Source organism: Phaenicophaeus curvirostris, chromosome 4, assembly GCF_032191515.1.
Source record: "Phaenicophaeus curvirostris isolate KB17595 chromosome 4, BPBGC_Pcur_1.0, whole genome shotgun sequence".
Taxonomy (NCBI): domain Eukaryota; kingdom Metazoa; phylum Chordata; class Aves; order Cuculiformes; family Cuculidae; genus Phaenicophaeus; species Phaenicophaeus curvirostris.
Window position 1 is genome coordinate 3,107,387 of NC_091395.1, and position 16,908 is coordinate 3,124,294.

Sequence of the window (16,908 nt, forward strand, 5' to 3'; positions counted from 1 at the left end):
GATCTTCTTGGCACGGGAAAGAATTTTGGACCTACCTTATTTTCCAGTCTTGATTATTATTCTGGTAGCATTTCTTATACTCAGTGAAATCAGTAGGGTCCATTCTGTTTGCCTCAGTAGGTTATGAATTACTTCTGGAACAAAAGATGTCAGGAAACAGTCGTGTTTGCCTTGCAGCGTGTGTAAATCCCTCGTCATTCAGGTCATAGAAGCTTGGAGTCTTTGTTGGTTTTTAGACGGCTCCAGTGAAATCACTGAAAATAAAGTTGCTGCGTGGCTTTTGGAGTCTCAGGGGATGTGAATGAGCTACATCAGACTGCTTAAAAATCAAAACCTTTTATCACGTACTTTCAATGCTCTGAAATGTTTTATTTCGTTTTAAGATGTTGTATAGAAGTGATTGTGCAGCCAAAGCATTCAGCCAGTGTTTGCTCCCACAGAATATTTGAGCTTTTTAACACTAACAGTGGATTTCAGTAGATTTTCCACTGGTGTGTAGCTGATGTGGTTGATTTTGTCTTGTATGAAAGTCATTTCACATCCTGTATCAAGCATGGTTATATTGACGTGAAGCAATATGATAAAGGGAGAAAGAAGAAAGAAAAAAGCACATCTTTCTAACTCCATGGTCTCATTTTCTGTCACTGTCAGGTTACTCGTAAGAGTTTTCATGAGGCTGCTTAAATTGTTTTGCTTTTGCTTTAATGTGATTTTCACTGCGTTTACACTGACTTCGGCTTTTCAAGAAATTCAGTAAAGTAGTATGAGCAGTCTAGACCCATGTAGCCGTGTGCATTAAACACTTTGATTTAAGAACATATCTTCTTTCTTTTGTAACCATCTTCCCTATTTATTTTATTTCTCTCTCCCCTTCATTCTTTTCCATACGCTTTCATTAGCACCATGCCCAGGTAGGTATTACACGGCATGAAACGTGTTGTCTCTGCATCCTTTCACGGCACCTGTCTCTCTGTTCATCCATTTTGGAGGCTTGCTGTATGCCAGAACGTCAATTTGGAGAACCAACCAAACGCTGCTGCTGCTGGAGATAGTTATAATCTCAAATGAGCGTGATATTTAGTGGGGAATATTGACCCAACAGTTGTCTCTGTCTAGAAAGGTCACAGTAAGGCAGAGCTGCTGGCCCACAGAAACCTGCCTGGTTCCTGGATGGATACTGCTAGGAAGGATGAGGGAAGTGGCACTAGGTCACAGCAGCCGGTAGCTGTCCCTGTGTCACCGTGCTGCAGGGAAGGTTAGCTGTTTCCCTTCTCTGTGGGGAGAAACAATGGTCGAATAGAAAATGAAGAGAATGGGCTGCGCCAGCTGGATTCTCCCTCTGGATATTGAGAGCCAGAACTGATTCAAGCTGTATCAGATCACCAGTGTTTCAAATGACTCTCTCATTCTGAGTCCCTTCTGCCTTTCTGCTCTATTACAGATGACAGGAAGTCTTTAAGTAGAGAAATCAGCCATTTTCAAGGCTGATTTATACAGTTTTCACTGATACCAGGTTTTTTTCCCAGCTTCTGGAACAACAAACAGTTCCCACCACAGGAGATAGACTCAGCTGGGCTAGAGATCGCTAGAGCTCTGTCTAGGTTGGCCAGTGGATGTTGCTGCAGGAGGGTCTCCCAGTCATCCAGATTAGAAACCTGGCCAGAGTGTGCTGCTTGTGTTCTCTGGCTGCCAGCAGGGCTTAGAAGAGGTGGGTGATGCGTGCCTCTGCATTTCCTAACACAGGCAAGGCACGCTCTTATGTTCAGGGCTTTGTAGCGTCCCTGGGTTCCACAGACCTGTCTCTGGGGCTGAGTAGGGTCCTGTTGATGCCACAGCCCCTGTGACCTAAGACTCATCAACATATTTGGTCAGAATCTGTATTTAGATATCAGTTTTGTCTCTGTGATTTAGGATTCCTGAAGATTTATTACAATAATAATAAATAAATTCAGTGCCACCACACCTCAGTAACTGGACGGTTGTTTCCATCAGTACCTTTATTTCTAAGTCATAGAATCATAGAATAACCAGGTTGGAAGAGACCCACCAGATCATCGAGTCCAACCATTTAACTACTGGTTTGCTCTTTGCTCAGCTGGTGCAGCACACGAGAGGGGCAGTGTCATTGTAACACTAGTTTTAAAATGAAGTGTAGCAGGAAATTCAGACGTCTAATTTACTGTTGTGCCTGCGCATACATCACCTGTAGATGAAGTCCATGTCCTCAGTATATTAGGAATTTACTGGAGCTGACATACAGGTACTACATAGTGGATACATACGTGGTGGTAGCAGCAGGGCTGGGTGCTTACAGGAGAATCTCAATGGAATCATCGTGCAGATCGCCAGTCAAATCTAGGACATCCTTCCCCTCGGTCAGTATCTGTCCAGGACATGACAGCTGAATAGTAGAACCTACAACTTGGATGGTGAACCTCTTAGAAGCTTTGCATGGTGCAGCGAAGCGTTTCTGTAAGTGTCCAACAGTGAAATGAATAAAGGATAACGATGGCAAATGGGGTCTGCTACTGAGGCTTGTTTTTCAACCAAAGAACCAAACGTTCACAGAAGTACTCATGTTGCGAAAAAGTAAACTGTGCTCAGCTTACCCAGTTCACATTGAAGTGTTGAACTACAGCACTCTTAAGCCAAGATTCCCTTTTATATTTTTTCCTGAAATATTATATACAGATGGGGAAACTTCCATCCCTATTGAAATGTTGTTATTTTTTTAAATTGGAATCAGAATTTTATTCCAGAAATGCATAATTCCAGTAACACCAGCCTTACGTGTCTCACCTCTTCCACTTGTCTGGCTGATAGACACTTCACAACATGTAAGAGAGAGATTATTTATTGTTGGTTTTGGTTTTTTTCTCAAGGCTTTCCAAAGGCTGATACTTGTGTAATATCTGCCTTTGCTTTCAGTTTTGTGCAGTCCATGTGGTGCTTTGAACAGGCCAGTGGTATGAGTCAATAATCAATAGCATTGATTATTCTTCAGTGTTATATATTTCTAATAAGATAAAAATTTGCTTCTAGATATGGATCAAATAAGTTATTGAGTGACTGTGGCAATTGTTAAAACAGGCTGGTCTGAGTCAAGTGGTAAAAGGTGATTTCCAGCAAGGTCTGTGTTTAAAGCACTTGACTCTTGTGTCCATAATGTACACGTGACTTTTTTATTGCAAACTGCTGAAAATGGATTCTCCCTTAAAAATCAGTGTATCGAGATAAATGGGCTGTTGCTCTGAGTGCTGTGTTAGTTACAACGAGTCCTGCTCAGGGAGGTGTAAGCCATGAAGATCAAAGTGCTTCCTTCAGTCCTACGTACGGTATTCCTCAAGATACAGAACATCACAGAGTGCACGCACAGCATCTGCAGGTGGTTGAGCTGTTCCTAAAAATCAGTATTGTGATACTGCTGCCAGGAATCAGTTAAGGGACAAACCCAGTGGTATTTGGTAGCAGAAACCCCATTTACCTCACTGTGTGCTTCCGTGGCGTCTTATTTGTCTTTTTTGCTTTTCGCTAGCAGATGCTGCAGTTCCGTTCTGAGCCAGTGCCTGGAAGCAGCTTGTTTACTGCCTTGCATCTCTCATTGCTACAGCAACCGGTTTTCTGTGAGGCTGTGTGTACTTACAGAGACAACAGTGCTTGCGTTGGGCTGCCTCTCTAAAGATGCTGTTGGCAGACTGAGAGAGATTTTTGTTTCACACAGGAGCTTGTGGCTGCCCACAATTCACCTTGCTGCGTGTACCTTCCAGGGGACAACACCAAGCTTGCTTATTTACAGTTTTAAGGGGGAAGAGTAGAAGCTTTAGGAGTCATTTCAGCTTTTCTGCAGGCGTCAGCATTCTGGTTTTCCATAGAATCATAGAATCACCAGGTTGGAAGAGACCCACCGGATCATCGAGTCCAACCATTCAGTTCGCTTATGTGATGTAGCAGAAGAGAGACCTTTTCCAAAGAGCCTTATGTAAAAGAAATTAATGCTTCTTATTATAAGGAAACTATCATGCCGCAAAGCCAAGTGTAAAGCATTTGTCACTATGAAATAAGCTGTCATCTAGATTAATCTCTAGGGTCTGCTTTTTGAAGGAAATCAGTCAGTCAAAAGGCTTTGTGGCCCTTGGTCTTAGCATAATGCAGGTTTGTAAAGCTGTGTTTCCCCCTGTGACTGTTCTCTGCTCCCCCTGGAAGCTGCATCAGATGGCTAATAGCACGCTTTTTTCATTCTCCCACTCGTTCTGTCATGACACCTTTCCAACATCACCTGTACTGCTGATGCATTGCTATGGCATCCCACCAACCTCCCAGCCTGCGATCCTTCAGTTCAGACAGGTCGCACACCTTGAGCCACGCCTCCTACCTGAGGGACAGCGCCATGATCGACGATACGGTTGTGATCCCCAGCCAGCAGGTAAGCACGGCCTCGTTAAGTTCACTCATTGGGCTTATGAAATGATTATAGATTGTACTGATGTGTATGCTAGTTTGTTGATTTTAGTAGAAATCTCTCTGGTTTTATTTGCTGTTACGCTATGCAATATTGAACTCCATCCTTATATAAACTGATAAGCTGTGTGAACATAGTACAGGGGCTGTCTTTGTAACGCTCTCCGTTTTAATTGATTTTTGAGTCGTGCTAACAGCCATTGGGCTAAATATTCAGGTGATCTAATGAACTCGAGGCCGTTGTCCCCAGAGATACTATCCTGAAGCATGCCTGTAGTTAAAACAAAAATTATTTAGGGAATGCCACTGTGGTAAATCACAGCATTCATTTCACTGGGATCGCTAACATATGATTGCTTTGAGCAAGTACAAATTGTTACAATAAGGGATTTCTAATATCTTAATGCTACTATGCATTTAGGCACTACTATGCACAATACATCTGCTTATTGTTTCATTATTTAATTGATTTTATCGTAGTAAAAGAGAGGCATTTCTTTGCTTTCCAAGGTAACTCTGGCCAAAGAAGCTGAGAGGAATTCATATCGCTTAAGCTGGGGCCCTGAAAACTTGGACAACGTGGCTCTTTCTTCCAGCCCCATTCATTCAGGGTAAGTGTATCAATCAGCATTATACTAAAACAAGACAAACTGAATACTTGCAGTGGCAGCAGCTTCAACTAATGCTTAGCTAGGGGTTATACTTCAATTCATTGCCTCCTAGAGCTGTCAATAAATTGTTATGGTCTCTTAAGCTCTGTCAGTCAAGCAAATCTGAGCACCAAGACAATCTGCTGAAATCACTGCAGTCAGTGAGCTCTCAGTCAAGTTCAAGAGGAGGAAGGGAGATAACTGACACATAGGAACACACGTTTGTGTGACCTTTATGGAGAAATAAACACAGTGGCTTTTTAAAGTGAGCAATAACTGAGACCAAGGGCCGAATCACACTCCAGATAGCGAGTACTTCCTATGCTAGTGGAGCAGTTTAGGTAAGCACCAGCTCCAGTGTTTGTCATAATTTCTAAAGAAAGCAACCAAGATTTTAAATGACATGAACTGTGTAATAGACAAGCAGCCTAGGCATCGTGCGCTTTACACGTATTTGACCACTATGTCCATGCCTTCTCACAACCGGCTCTTCGTAAGCATTGGCATTTAGGCAAGATCATTGAAATGGAGTGAGACAGGTCACAACTGAGGCCCTGACAAATTCGCACTTACAAAACTTATCCTGGTTGGCCTCAAAGTCTGCGAGCACGTTTAAGTGCTCTTACTTTCTGTGTTTTAAGTAATTTTGTTCTTTACACTGAATTCTACCCTCCTGTCCTGACATCAGATCAGACGAGGCATGCGCAGGTGACTTCATAAGAAACCGATGCGATGAAAAAGCATTTTGTTCCTGTGATGCTACACTCCATGCAGCGTGGCTGGATGTCACAGGGAGAAAGGGTTTCTTTTGTTAACCTGAAAGGAGTTTGCAACAACCCTACAGTCTGGATCTTTCAATAAAATCACACTGGGGCCCTAATTGGAATGACAGGCAGTCCTGGTCTAGAAGAGGAGCAATCTTGTCATAATTGTCATTGCAAATTGACTGCCTTGTAGCATATAGAGGCACTTAGTTGGCTGTGATCAGTGTTGTTTGGATTTGCTTTTTTTGAGCTCTAAAACTAACAAAATAAGTGAAAATACTTAATGCATACACTATTTATATGTCTATATACATGTCAGTATGTAAGCTTTAAAATTGCTCTGGTGGTTTATTCTAACCCTGAATAGTCTGCAGACTTCCCAAAGGATTTATTACTTCTCACTTTTAGAAAGGTAGGTCTTTCAGTGATTGTAGAAGATGCGCTAAATACTTTCTAGAAGAGTGGCAATTATTTTTGGATGTGCAATCATTTTGTGTTTTTCTTTTGAAAAATATTAGTGAAATTTAGATCCTTTTGGATGAGCAGGATGGTAGTGGTAGGATAAGAATATCTGATGTTAATAGGAGCGATGTGCTCTGCAGCCTTGTATGAAGTAGCAACATTTAACACAACGCAAATTATGTTTTATTTTATATGTACCAACAAATTTGCCACTAGATTTCATAATAAAGAAACCTATACTACTGATTACTCAGCCTTTGGAAAAGACTGCACTGCACTTTTATCTTGCTGATATTTGTCCAAGTCATTAAGTTACCATAAACTTTTGGGATGCATCTTGTTTACATCTCTTTTTTTAGGAAAACACATTGGCCACTAGAGTTCCACTTGTAAGACTTCACTGTGTGCATGATTGTAGCTTTCTCTTAGCTGGAACAACAAATCTGTTTGTCGTTGATCCCCCCTCATCACGCACACCTTCCTTTGTACACAGACAGTCACTATCACTGCGTTCTTAGGAGGTAGCAACACTGCTGACTTTTCAGGTAGTAGTGCTTCTGCCATGAAGGAAAATTCTCACTGCTTGCAAAGAAATCCTGTGTACACATTGTTAGTTGCTTTAAGCAAGGGTATGGCCTTGGTTTTCCCCAAGACACTGGAAATATATTGAATTCAGACCACGTTTTTATGAAGTAACACATCAGCAGTAATTCATTTAGCACAGAAGATCCTGAGTTTGAATTCTGTGCCATCTGAGAAACAATGATGCTCTTCTCTCCCTGCACTGCTCCTAGTGGGTAACCCCAAATTGTTGTTGGGTTCTTGCTCATCTCCCCCTGTAGAGAAGTGTTTCTGTGGATCACAGAGTAACATCCTTGGGGATGAATTTTTAGAGAACGGTTCTCTTGGTGTGGAATTTCACAGGCATAGATTTCAGCATAACTAACCAAAATGTCTCCTATGCCTGAAATGTCAGAAGGGGGCAACGCTTTTACTGTGCATTTAAAATTGAAATGTAACTCTTGTTTCAATACATTGGTAATTTCATCAATAAGGAAAGAAAAGCAAGGTATTCGGGCAGAGTCTTTGGCAGCCATTTCAAAAACAAGACAATAATTAATCTCTTAAGAGGTAACACTCTTCTGGTGATCACATCAACATCTCCTGGTAATATGACACAGCTAACAGCTTCCAAATAGTTTCATACGCTGGTTGGAGGAAAAAGCATATATTCCTGAATTTAAACTTCTTTAAACTTGAATTTGCCTCTCCCAGTAAAACTGTCTGATCTTATGTATTGGGTTAAGTTGAGGTTCTCTGACTAAGCCAGAAATTCTGGGTGTTAAATATCCGATAAGGTAGAGTTTTGCTGGTGATGTTAGAGGGTAGGATGCATCATTCCCTGCTGAAGCATTGAGAGACAGAACGGATGCAAATGGGTTTCACAGTTGTAACCTCATATCCCACCACATCCTATTGTGGAAGAATACAAATATTTTCATTAAGTTGAATGGCAAAAAACCCCAGAACTGAAAGATTCCTTTCACCTGCAGCATTTAGACATTGCTTGATGTATTTCTTATTTCTCTCACAGTAGCTAAGGGTGAACAGTAAAGATAAGGCTGACTGTAAGATTTTAAAGTATAAATTGCGTGCAAAATTATGTTGTTTTCATGCCTGGGTTCTGGTGATAGAGTGAAAAAATGTCCACAATGTAGTTTTATAGATTGTATTTCTAAGAATGTTATTAACATGTATGTAATGTTGTGGTAGATAGAGAGGAAAATCTGACACGCTGGGAACCACGGAGTTGTGAGGAAGGAGCTTGGAGTTCATGCTTGGATATTCACTTGATTTTGTGTTCTGCAGCGAGATATGTGGCAGCTCTGCAGTTTGTCCAACTCTGACTTGCTCTCAGTAAAAATATTTGATGAAAGATATTGATTCCTTTTATATCATTTGATAAATCCCTTTTTGAGTATTAGATGATCTGAGTGTATTGAAATAAATAAAACAGCTGGGATATTGTCAGTGAATTTACCTTTCTGGAAGTTGTCGCTTCCATCAGTGGAAATGGGAGAAGGATGAGGGAGTGGACAGCTCAAACTGTGACAAATAACGTGAATTATCATTCTTAGCTGCATGTCTGCAAAAAAGGAGGCTGGATCCTTGCTAACAAGGTAAACTAAATATCTTTTAAGTGTTGTATTTTGAACCTATAATTCTGTTTTCCCCAATGTGAGATGAATTTCCTGGAAATAGTTATGGAAACAGGACCTGGCAGCGACCAGCTGATAGTCATTCCTAAAACGTGAAAATCTAAAGAATTTCAATTTATACTGTAGCCCTTCTGGCCTTTATTCAGAAAGTTACACGAAGGAGAAACCGCAGGTCTGTTCCAGTAATAGCAAATCACTGTTCATGTCAGCGGAAGAAAGTAGCACTGGAGTTATGTATGATAAAAAGCGACACCAGAAAACAAACTGGCCATTGACACATTGCTCCAAGGAATGCTCAAAATTTGTCGTCCTGTAGTGCAGAACAAAAGGAGGACAAGAAACATGTTGGAATGGAAGAAAGTGGAGGACAGAATGTATTGATGGGAGATTTGAAGAAAAAAAAAAAAAATTGTTGTGGTATCAGAAGGAGTGGCTGGAATTACGTTAGAAACCCTACCCTTTCGTATACATACTCTGGTCCCAATTCCCATTTGAGAACATCTGTAGAGAAACCAGATGCCTCTGGCCTTTCTGCTGAAGTAGTAGGAATCATTTGGAACCAAGGGTGTTTATGTAGACTTATTTTCCGTGCTCACTCCTACTTTCTCATATGTAACGAATATGCATATGTATGTTTATGTTCACGTGTTTAATTTAGAAATCCATTTCATTTTTTCAATATTTCAATATTTCATTTAACTCATTCCTTTTTTTCCCTTTCTTTTCCATTTTGATGTTAAATCATCTATTCTATTGCAGATGCTCTTCTCCATGTCTTGATCATGACAACAGCAGGTGAACTTCTGCCTAATTTCTTTCTTTAATCCATTGCACTTCTCACCCACCCTATTTATCCTCCTCTTACCTGGCTTCAGAATGCTTTACTGTTTTGATAATGCACGTTAGCCAAGAGGAAGATAAAATCTACACTGACTGGCAGTACTCACTACATGTGGCCCTATTTCTCTTACACAGCAAGTGTCCACTTTCTCCCATCTGCTGTGTCCTCTGTAAGAGAAGAATACTGGACGCTAATCTCACTTTATAGAAAGAATATAGCAGAGCCATTCCAAATTGTGCCACAGACCCAGTATACTTAACCTTTTTTGACAGATGTGGTTTTGGTGTGACCTTGGTTAATCAGTGCTAGAATGTGCACTTTACATCCTGCACAGAACACCTGAAGCGCTACCTTCCCAAAGGAGAATATATTCACTTGGCAAACCGAGTGTTTATTGGCACAATAACTCTTCATCTCCTTTAACATAACCATAGAAAGGTGTAAATCTTCTAAAATATTCAGCTGGGCAAAATTATTAAATGGCTAAATAAACCTGCAGACTACAAACCCCTATTTCTGGGTCATATCAGTCAATCTCTGTAGCTGGCTAATGCAGGGAAGAGAATGTGACTGTTAAGTTGATCCTCTAGTGGTTTCCTGTGTAGGATCATGTTTTTTGTCCTCCTGGAATGTGTCTGTTGCCTGGTTGATGTATGGCACAGTTGCAGCCTGATGGAAAGCACACAGAGATAGTCGAATGACTTGCTGTTGGGATTCAGCGGGAGCTGGATCAAGGCCTTTTTCCTTAATTCGAGGCTCTCTATCAGTTTTCCTTCTCCAGCTGAATACTTCCCAATGGCTGAAGCACCCTGAGTGTTTGTTTCTGCATCTCCACACTGCGACTAACACTGAATGCTGCTATCTCCTCGTTTCCCAGTTTCTTTTAAATATTAAGATAACATACACGGAAAAGTTCCTCAATATCTACAATAGATGTGCTCTGGTTGGAGCTTTTCATTGTTTCCTGCTTCCTGATGACAGCATGTGTGCCTGCCTGAGCTGGTTTGAAAGAACGATCGTACCTGAACGGGTTGTATGAAAGTGGTGGTGAATTGATTTTGCCCCTCCTGGTTCTGTGCGCTCAAGGAGCTGTTGCCTGTTCTTGAAAGCCGCTCACGGTGCCAGGTTTGCATGGCTCCCCAGATGATTCTGCAGAATGAGGAGTGCGTTTGAGTGCCGACACGCTTGCATTCGCAGCCACCTGAAACTGTGACCCTTCTGCAAAGCTTTTCACGGAACAGAGTTCCGTCACAAATCACATGATGAGGGCCCTCTGGTGTCGACACGTTTTTATTTTATTTGTTCATCTTGCTATTATCTTTCAAATGATTGTAGATGGAACAAAACCAAATTAATTCCAAATGAATAAAATCAGCCAAGGGAATAACTCAGGTTCAGGTTGGAAATACCAATATTTCATGAAAATACATGCCTTTTAGTCCTTGTATGGTGGTTAAATCCAATGCACAGATATTGTCTGTGTTCTGCTCAAGTGGAGCCATAAGAAAACCCAGAAGAAGGCATGGAAATAGCCTGAAAGGGTTCAGGGCTTTTTATGTATGTCCTCAAGCAGAAGGATGCTGTAGCTAGTGCTATTTGATTGTTACTTTTCATATGGCAAATAGGTAGTTTTTAATTGCTCTGAAGCATGATATGACTAAATTGCTAAATTAGAGGAGGGAGGATGATGCTGGATCTAACGGTCAACCACGGGTTTAACAAGCACGTACAGACTCTCCTGCGCTCTCTAACTTATTTCTAGAGAAGAATTGCTTTTGCTCTATATTTTTTCTTTAACAAAAATAAAATCCTTATTTCCCCTTCATTCTCATTAAAAGAGAGAAGGCAGTGGTTTCCTCACACCGACCTGGTGTCATTGATGGGCTGTTATTTTGGACTGACTCCTTGCTGAATCTCACAAAAGCTCAGCACCGATCCTGTTTGCATGTATTTGTCCTGGGAAGGGCTTCTAAAACATGTTCTGAAATAGACTTCTGCTAATGGAAAGTATGTGTAATTTTGATGCACTGCCTTATCCATCGGTTCACTTATTTTGGCCACCTTTGTTTTAAATGGCTCTCAAGAATGTTTTCCTACTTATCAACTGTCCAAAGTTTTCTCCTATTAATATAATTTTCCCTCTCCTCAGTCTTACTTCATTGCTCCTGACCCAAGTTAGTCTCTGCAAAGTTTTCCTTCCCCTAATGTGCTGGTTTTAACCTCTTCGGAAAACTGTTGCTATTATATCTACGTGGAGTTCCTGAAAGCTATTTTTGTTTATTTTACATTTTATTTTTAATATTATAATAAATTATCATAGAAACATGTAAGGAACATTTATCAGCCTAATATTTTTAAGGTGCCTTTCTTCTCTTCTTCTTGTGATAACCTGTAAGAGCCTTTTGATTCCATTTAATCCCTTTTAACAACATATTTCTTTCTGTCTTTCCTTCTTTCTGTCTTTCCTTCCCTTGAGCTCTTCACAGCCATTTGTGTTTCTCTTTTATGAGCTCTCTCTTCTTCATTCGCTGCACGTAGATGGTTGGTAGTGCTTGTAGTAGTGTTTCTTGCAGTTGGAGCACAAAGTAAGCTCCAAGTTTCCTCCTTAGCCAAAAATCATGTTTTGCAATGCCCAGTTAGCATGAGAAGAGGGTGCCGTGTGCCCTGTGCAGAAGGGGCATCTTGTCAAGTTTTAAGTCACAGCGGGGAAGACTGGTGCAAGGATTGAATGGGTGCCTCTTACGGAAGGTAAAGATTGGATCAGAAGAGCCTAGAGGAGGCCACAAAGATGATCTGCGGTCTGGAGCATCTTCCATCCAAGGACAGGCTAAAAGAGTTGGGGTTGTTCAGCCTGGGGAAGAGAAGGCTCTGAGGAGACCTTAGAGCAGCTTCCAGTACTGAAAGGGGCTGCAGGAAAGCTGGGGAGGGACAGGATGAGGGATGAGAGAGGGGAATGGTTTTAAGCTGAAAGAAGAGAGATTGATCATGGGCAGAAATATTTTCCTGTGAGGGTGGTGAGACCCTGGCCCAGGTTGCCCAGAGCAGTGGTGGCTGCCCCATCCCTGGGGGTGTTCAAGGCCAGGTTGGAGGCTTGGAGCCCCTGATCCAGTGGGAGGTGTCCCTGCCCATGGCAGGGGTGGGACTGGATGGGCTTTAAGGTCTCTTACCACCCAAACCATTCTATGATTCTTGAGGCCCCTTCCAGCCTGGTATTGTATGATTCTATGATTCACTGTCTCTGCGTGCAGTAAGAGCAGCAGCTCCACACCTAAGCTTCAGGGAGTATATATGACATTAGGGTTGTTCATATGCATATTAGGTATCATTTTCTTTTTGACCGTGGCATTTATAATGAAAAGGTACAACTTCCCAGAGCAATGGCTTCATCTGCCAGCTATTCCTGCTAGATTTGTTTGGAGTGCAATCTCTTCCTGTCATCTCAGCCTTGTCACTTAACAACATCAGGGAAAAGGAACATTAGGGAGAGGGTAAATAACGTGTCTGCGCGTGGGCAACAACATAATGAATTTATGTTTTACATTTCCTTTCTATTAGTCATACAGGCTTTTTTTTTTCCTTTCCTAAATGCACATTTCACAAAGCATGTTGGATGTCATGCGTTAGTTTTGTTGGTATTATGTGTGTATCGATCCATATATTCCAAATGGCAAAGCTTTTCCCACTCTGGATCAGTAACGTCACCATCCAGATGCCCTATAGAGTAGCAAATAAGCAGAAAGCCAGGCTGCTATGATTTAGAAAATGCTTTGTTATGAAATATTTGTCCTTAGACAATTCTGTGTTTGCCTAGATTTGCTGTGCAGCAGTTGAAGGGCACTTGCAGTTTCTGACTCATTGAGAAGTTGCAGAACCCATCAGGAATCACCCGTTTCACCTGGGAGTCTGATTCAGAGTCACAGCACAAATCCCTTTTTTGTGTTTCACCGAGATGAACAGTCCTGCTTGCTAGGTTGTGTCTCATTATTGAGTAAATGTATTAGGCCATCTTTATGCTAGAAAGAGCTGGATTTACAGTCAAGTACAATGTCCTACTGTTTTAACCCTAACCATTTTTATCTCTGCCACCTTCCGATGGTCCTTCTCTTTGCCTGTTTTTCCACTGTTGGAGCCGTAGTTGGTTTCAGCAATAGACAATTATAGACCCTGTGATAGATTCACTGGCAGACCTTGCTGTGACCCACCAGGCACATTCCAGAAACTCTAACTGCAAGAAAGAGGTAGAGAGTGATCCCTTTCCATCTTGAGTACTTACTAGAGACGCGTGCCACGCTCTGTCTGTGTTGGATCTGTTAGATCCCAAGTTTTGGAGGTGCAGGAATGCAGGGCTCTGGCTGGGTGTGAGGTGAGACCCCAGTTTGATATGGATGGTCAAAATCAAAGACTGCTCCTGCAGAAGGTGATCCTGTTGTTGAAGTGTATGATCTTGAGTATTACATTAGTAACGAAAATAGTTGAACCCTAAAAATTGTATTCGTGACAGCTTGCACAATGAAAAATGTGAATGTTAATGAATAAGTGCACTCATTAGCTTCTGGTAGGTGTAGGGGTAATGTTTCCATTGCTCATAGTATTAGTGTCAAAATGTGAAACTCCTCCTCCAGCGCTCAGTGATATTAACCACCTCTAACACACCCGTTATAACGGAGACCTGGGTTGATGACACAAACATAACTCAGAACCACTCTGATAACACTGCTTCATAAAGTTAAACAGCAATGCAGGCCATAGAGCGTTATTACAACAAGTGAGCATTTAGTAGCTCTTAAGCTCTGCTTTCATTTGTGCTTTAAGATGTGTAACGTATGTATTTTGTGAAGGGAGCTCCCAGTTTTCTCAATTAATCCCCAGCAAATCAAAGCTGTAAAATGTTTTCATTTTCTTTTTTTCCCCCCTTGTTAAAACCACAGAAACACCAACCTCTAAGGAATGAGATAATGGTTGTACTCCCCAGACTTTTACACTAAACAAAACCTAGAGGTATATGAATGGCAGTAGAATAGGAGACTGCATGTGTGAGACAGACCGGCATCCGTGGTGCATGGAGTGCTTCCGACTGGCGCTTGTGGCTCCTTCCCATCATCCATTGTTCTGACTTGCACGGTGTGTTGAGTGTCGTGTTCTTACAGCATGTGGAATTTCTCGTAGCTGTGTGGACAATGAATGGATGCAATGGTTGTTGCACAGAACGGTCAAGGGGACGGTACAAACCCACCTGTATTTGTGACTCGTGTTATAAGGGCTTTTCTCTATTGCAGGTCTTTCAGTAGCATTTCTGAGACTCCCCATGTGATGATTCTGTTTTAGTGGGTAGCATTAGGCCTGATACCGTTCCGTCTCATCTTCTCTTACTTTCGCTTCCAGCAACCCAACATTCCCATCCCACATCGGGCATGATCCTAAGCCATAAACGAGTAAAAATCCCCCAAGTTCTATACCTTTGCCAGTAATGTCCCCAATCTTTGTAACAAATCTGTCCAAATCTACCTGCGGGTTAGAGATGGAACTATAAAAAAGTTCAGCATTGAAGCAATTCTGTGAAATGTTTTTCTCCCATTTAAAGAAAAAGAGACAAATAAGAGAATTTACCTTATGCTAGAAGAAGGCTTCCTGTAGATGGCTTTCAGCATCTGGAAGTTTTCCATTGCTGTGCAAAGTAACACAGAAAACCAAAAATCCATAAATAATGTTCTTATACTTTACCTGTTATCTCACCAAAATCCAAAATTATCTTCAAACAATAATGCCATGTTGGGTTTTTCATATAAATAGGTGTTAGCTCCACTGACGTATTACAAGTTGCACTCCAGAATGAAATCTCATTTTTATTTTTAAATCCAAACCATTTTTTGTTAGAAATTATAGCTTATCAAATAACTAGAAAATTATGTAGACAACCAAAAAAAAACCAAAACCCCAACAACCCCTCCAATCAGAATTGGCTTTATTTTTTTCAATTATAAATAATTTCCTTTAATGAGATGTACTTGCTTGTAAAGTATTCGAAGAATGCCAACTTTACAATACAGAGATAGAGTGATCTTTGCACTGGACTTTGTCTTTAACAGGCACCCACATGTGTGCTCATGTTTATTAGTGACTGCTGGTGGTTTTACCAACAGCAGCGCTGTGAAATAAGGCTTCCTGTGAACTAAAAACTCTCAGATAGCAGATGTCAGCTAATAAATGCCAAATAATAAATAATAGATGTTAATACATGTCAATTAAAATCAATTAATAAATGATCTTAGCATGATTTGGTGCTTCCCATGGGAGAAAGGCTTTTTCTAATTGAACATCTTACAAAAGAGCTATATTTACATATGGAATTTGTTACCTGTGTGGAACAGAACCAAAGGGATTTCTTTATGCTTTGTATCTGATTTTTCTTCCCTGATTTTCCAGCTTCCTAGTTAGTTTCATGGTGGATGCTCGTGGAGGTGCCATGAGAGGTTGCAGACATAACGGACTCCGCATCATTATTCCTCCGCGGAAATGCACTGCTCCGACCCGAGTGACGTGCCGGTTGGTGAAACGCCACAGACTGGCCACCATGCCTCCCATGGTGGAAGGCGAAGGGCTGGCCAGCCGCCTGATCGAAGTTGGACCTTCTGGTGCTCAGTTTCTTGGGTAAGAGGTGCCATATGGCCTCGAGGAAGACACTCGGTCTATTTTTGGTTTGTTTGCAAGTTGCACTGAAATGGTTCCTTTTGTCCAAACTTGAACAGAAAAAGATGTTGGTGACATATGGTAACAGACCGGTTGTGTGAAATACAGATCAGGTTTAGTTAACAATTCAGAAAGCTTTTACACCTTTTCCTTTGAAAACGGATGTTGCAACCGCTAGTACTAAGGTTAATGTGCTTCCTTGGATATAATTTTTACTCAGTGTTGTGATGTTATAGTGGGAAAAGACCCTCCTGCATCCAGAAAAGGCAGATCGTACTATATTTAAATAACCTACATACGAGGTGTGAGTAGCACAGCACTGATCTACAGCCCAAATGGAAAGCCTGCTACAGATACAACACAAGTTACGGCTGCTATTTTAGACTTGCCTTGTGTTCCCAGTAATTTGGACTATCAGGGAAGCACAGTGCTTTTGAGTTTTCTGGGGCTGCAATTGCTAAATTAAGCAATAGGACAGTCCCTGGATTTTTTTTGCTGTTTCTTTTGTCGTGTGCTGCAAACACGTAGAAAGATTGGCTTTGTGTCTGCTGCTGAGCTTGTTTTAGCAATTTTCAGCTGAAAGCAGCAGTTATCCACAACTTTCTTTATTTGTTTTACCAACTGTTCTGCCTATCAGCTGTGGCATCCAAAAGTGGATGATGGAAGGAACCCCTTCTGTTGCAGTAAATGGCTTCATTCACAACCTGTAAAAACAGGGACTCTGTAAACAGTTTAGGTTTATTTTGAAGCAAGTCGGTTGCTCTAAAATCCTGTTGTACAGGGTAGTCATCAGAGCCACTACCTTCATTACTGCTTTTTCTAAAATA

At 41.3% G+C, this 16,908-nt stretch overlaps 1 protein-coding gene across 10 annotated transcripts in view; it reads left to right on the top strand.

Moving 5' to 3' along the window:
* Positions 1–16,908, top strand: part of ANK2 (ankyrin 2) — a 165,652-nt gene that overhangs the window by 105,940 nt on the left and 42,804 nt on the right. For 6 of the 10 annotated variants that reach the window (XM_069855111.1, XM_069855109.1, XM_069855105.1 and 3 more), the window contains 3 exons: positions 4,321–4,423; positions 4,969–5,069; positions 15,818–16,042. In XM_069855111.1, the coding sequence (XP_069711212.1) occupies positions 4,321–4,423; positions 4,969–5,069; positions 15,818–16,042 (429 nt within the window). Of the gene's footprint in view, positions 1–4,320; positions 4,424–4,968; positions 5,070–8,472; positions 8,515–9,312; positions 9,349–15,817; positions 16,043–16,908 lie in introns of all 10 variants that reach the window. The other 4 variants (XM_069855102.1, XM_069855103.1, XM_069855104.1 and 1 more) reach the window with 2 other exon arrangements.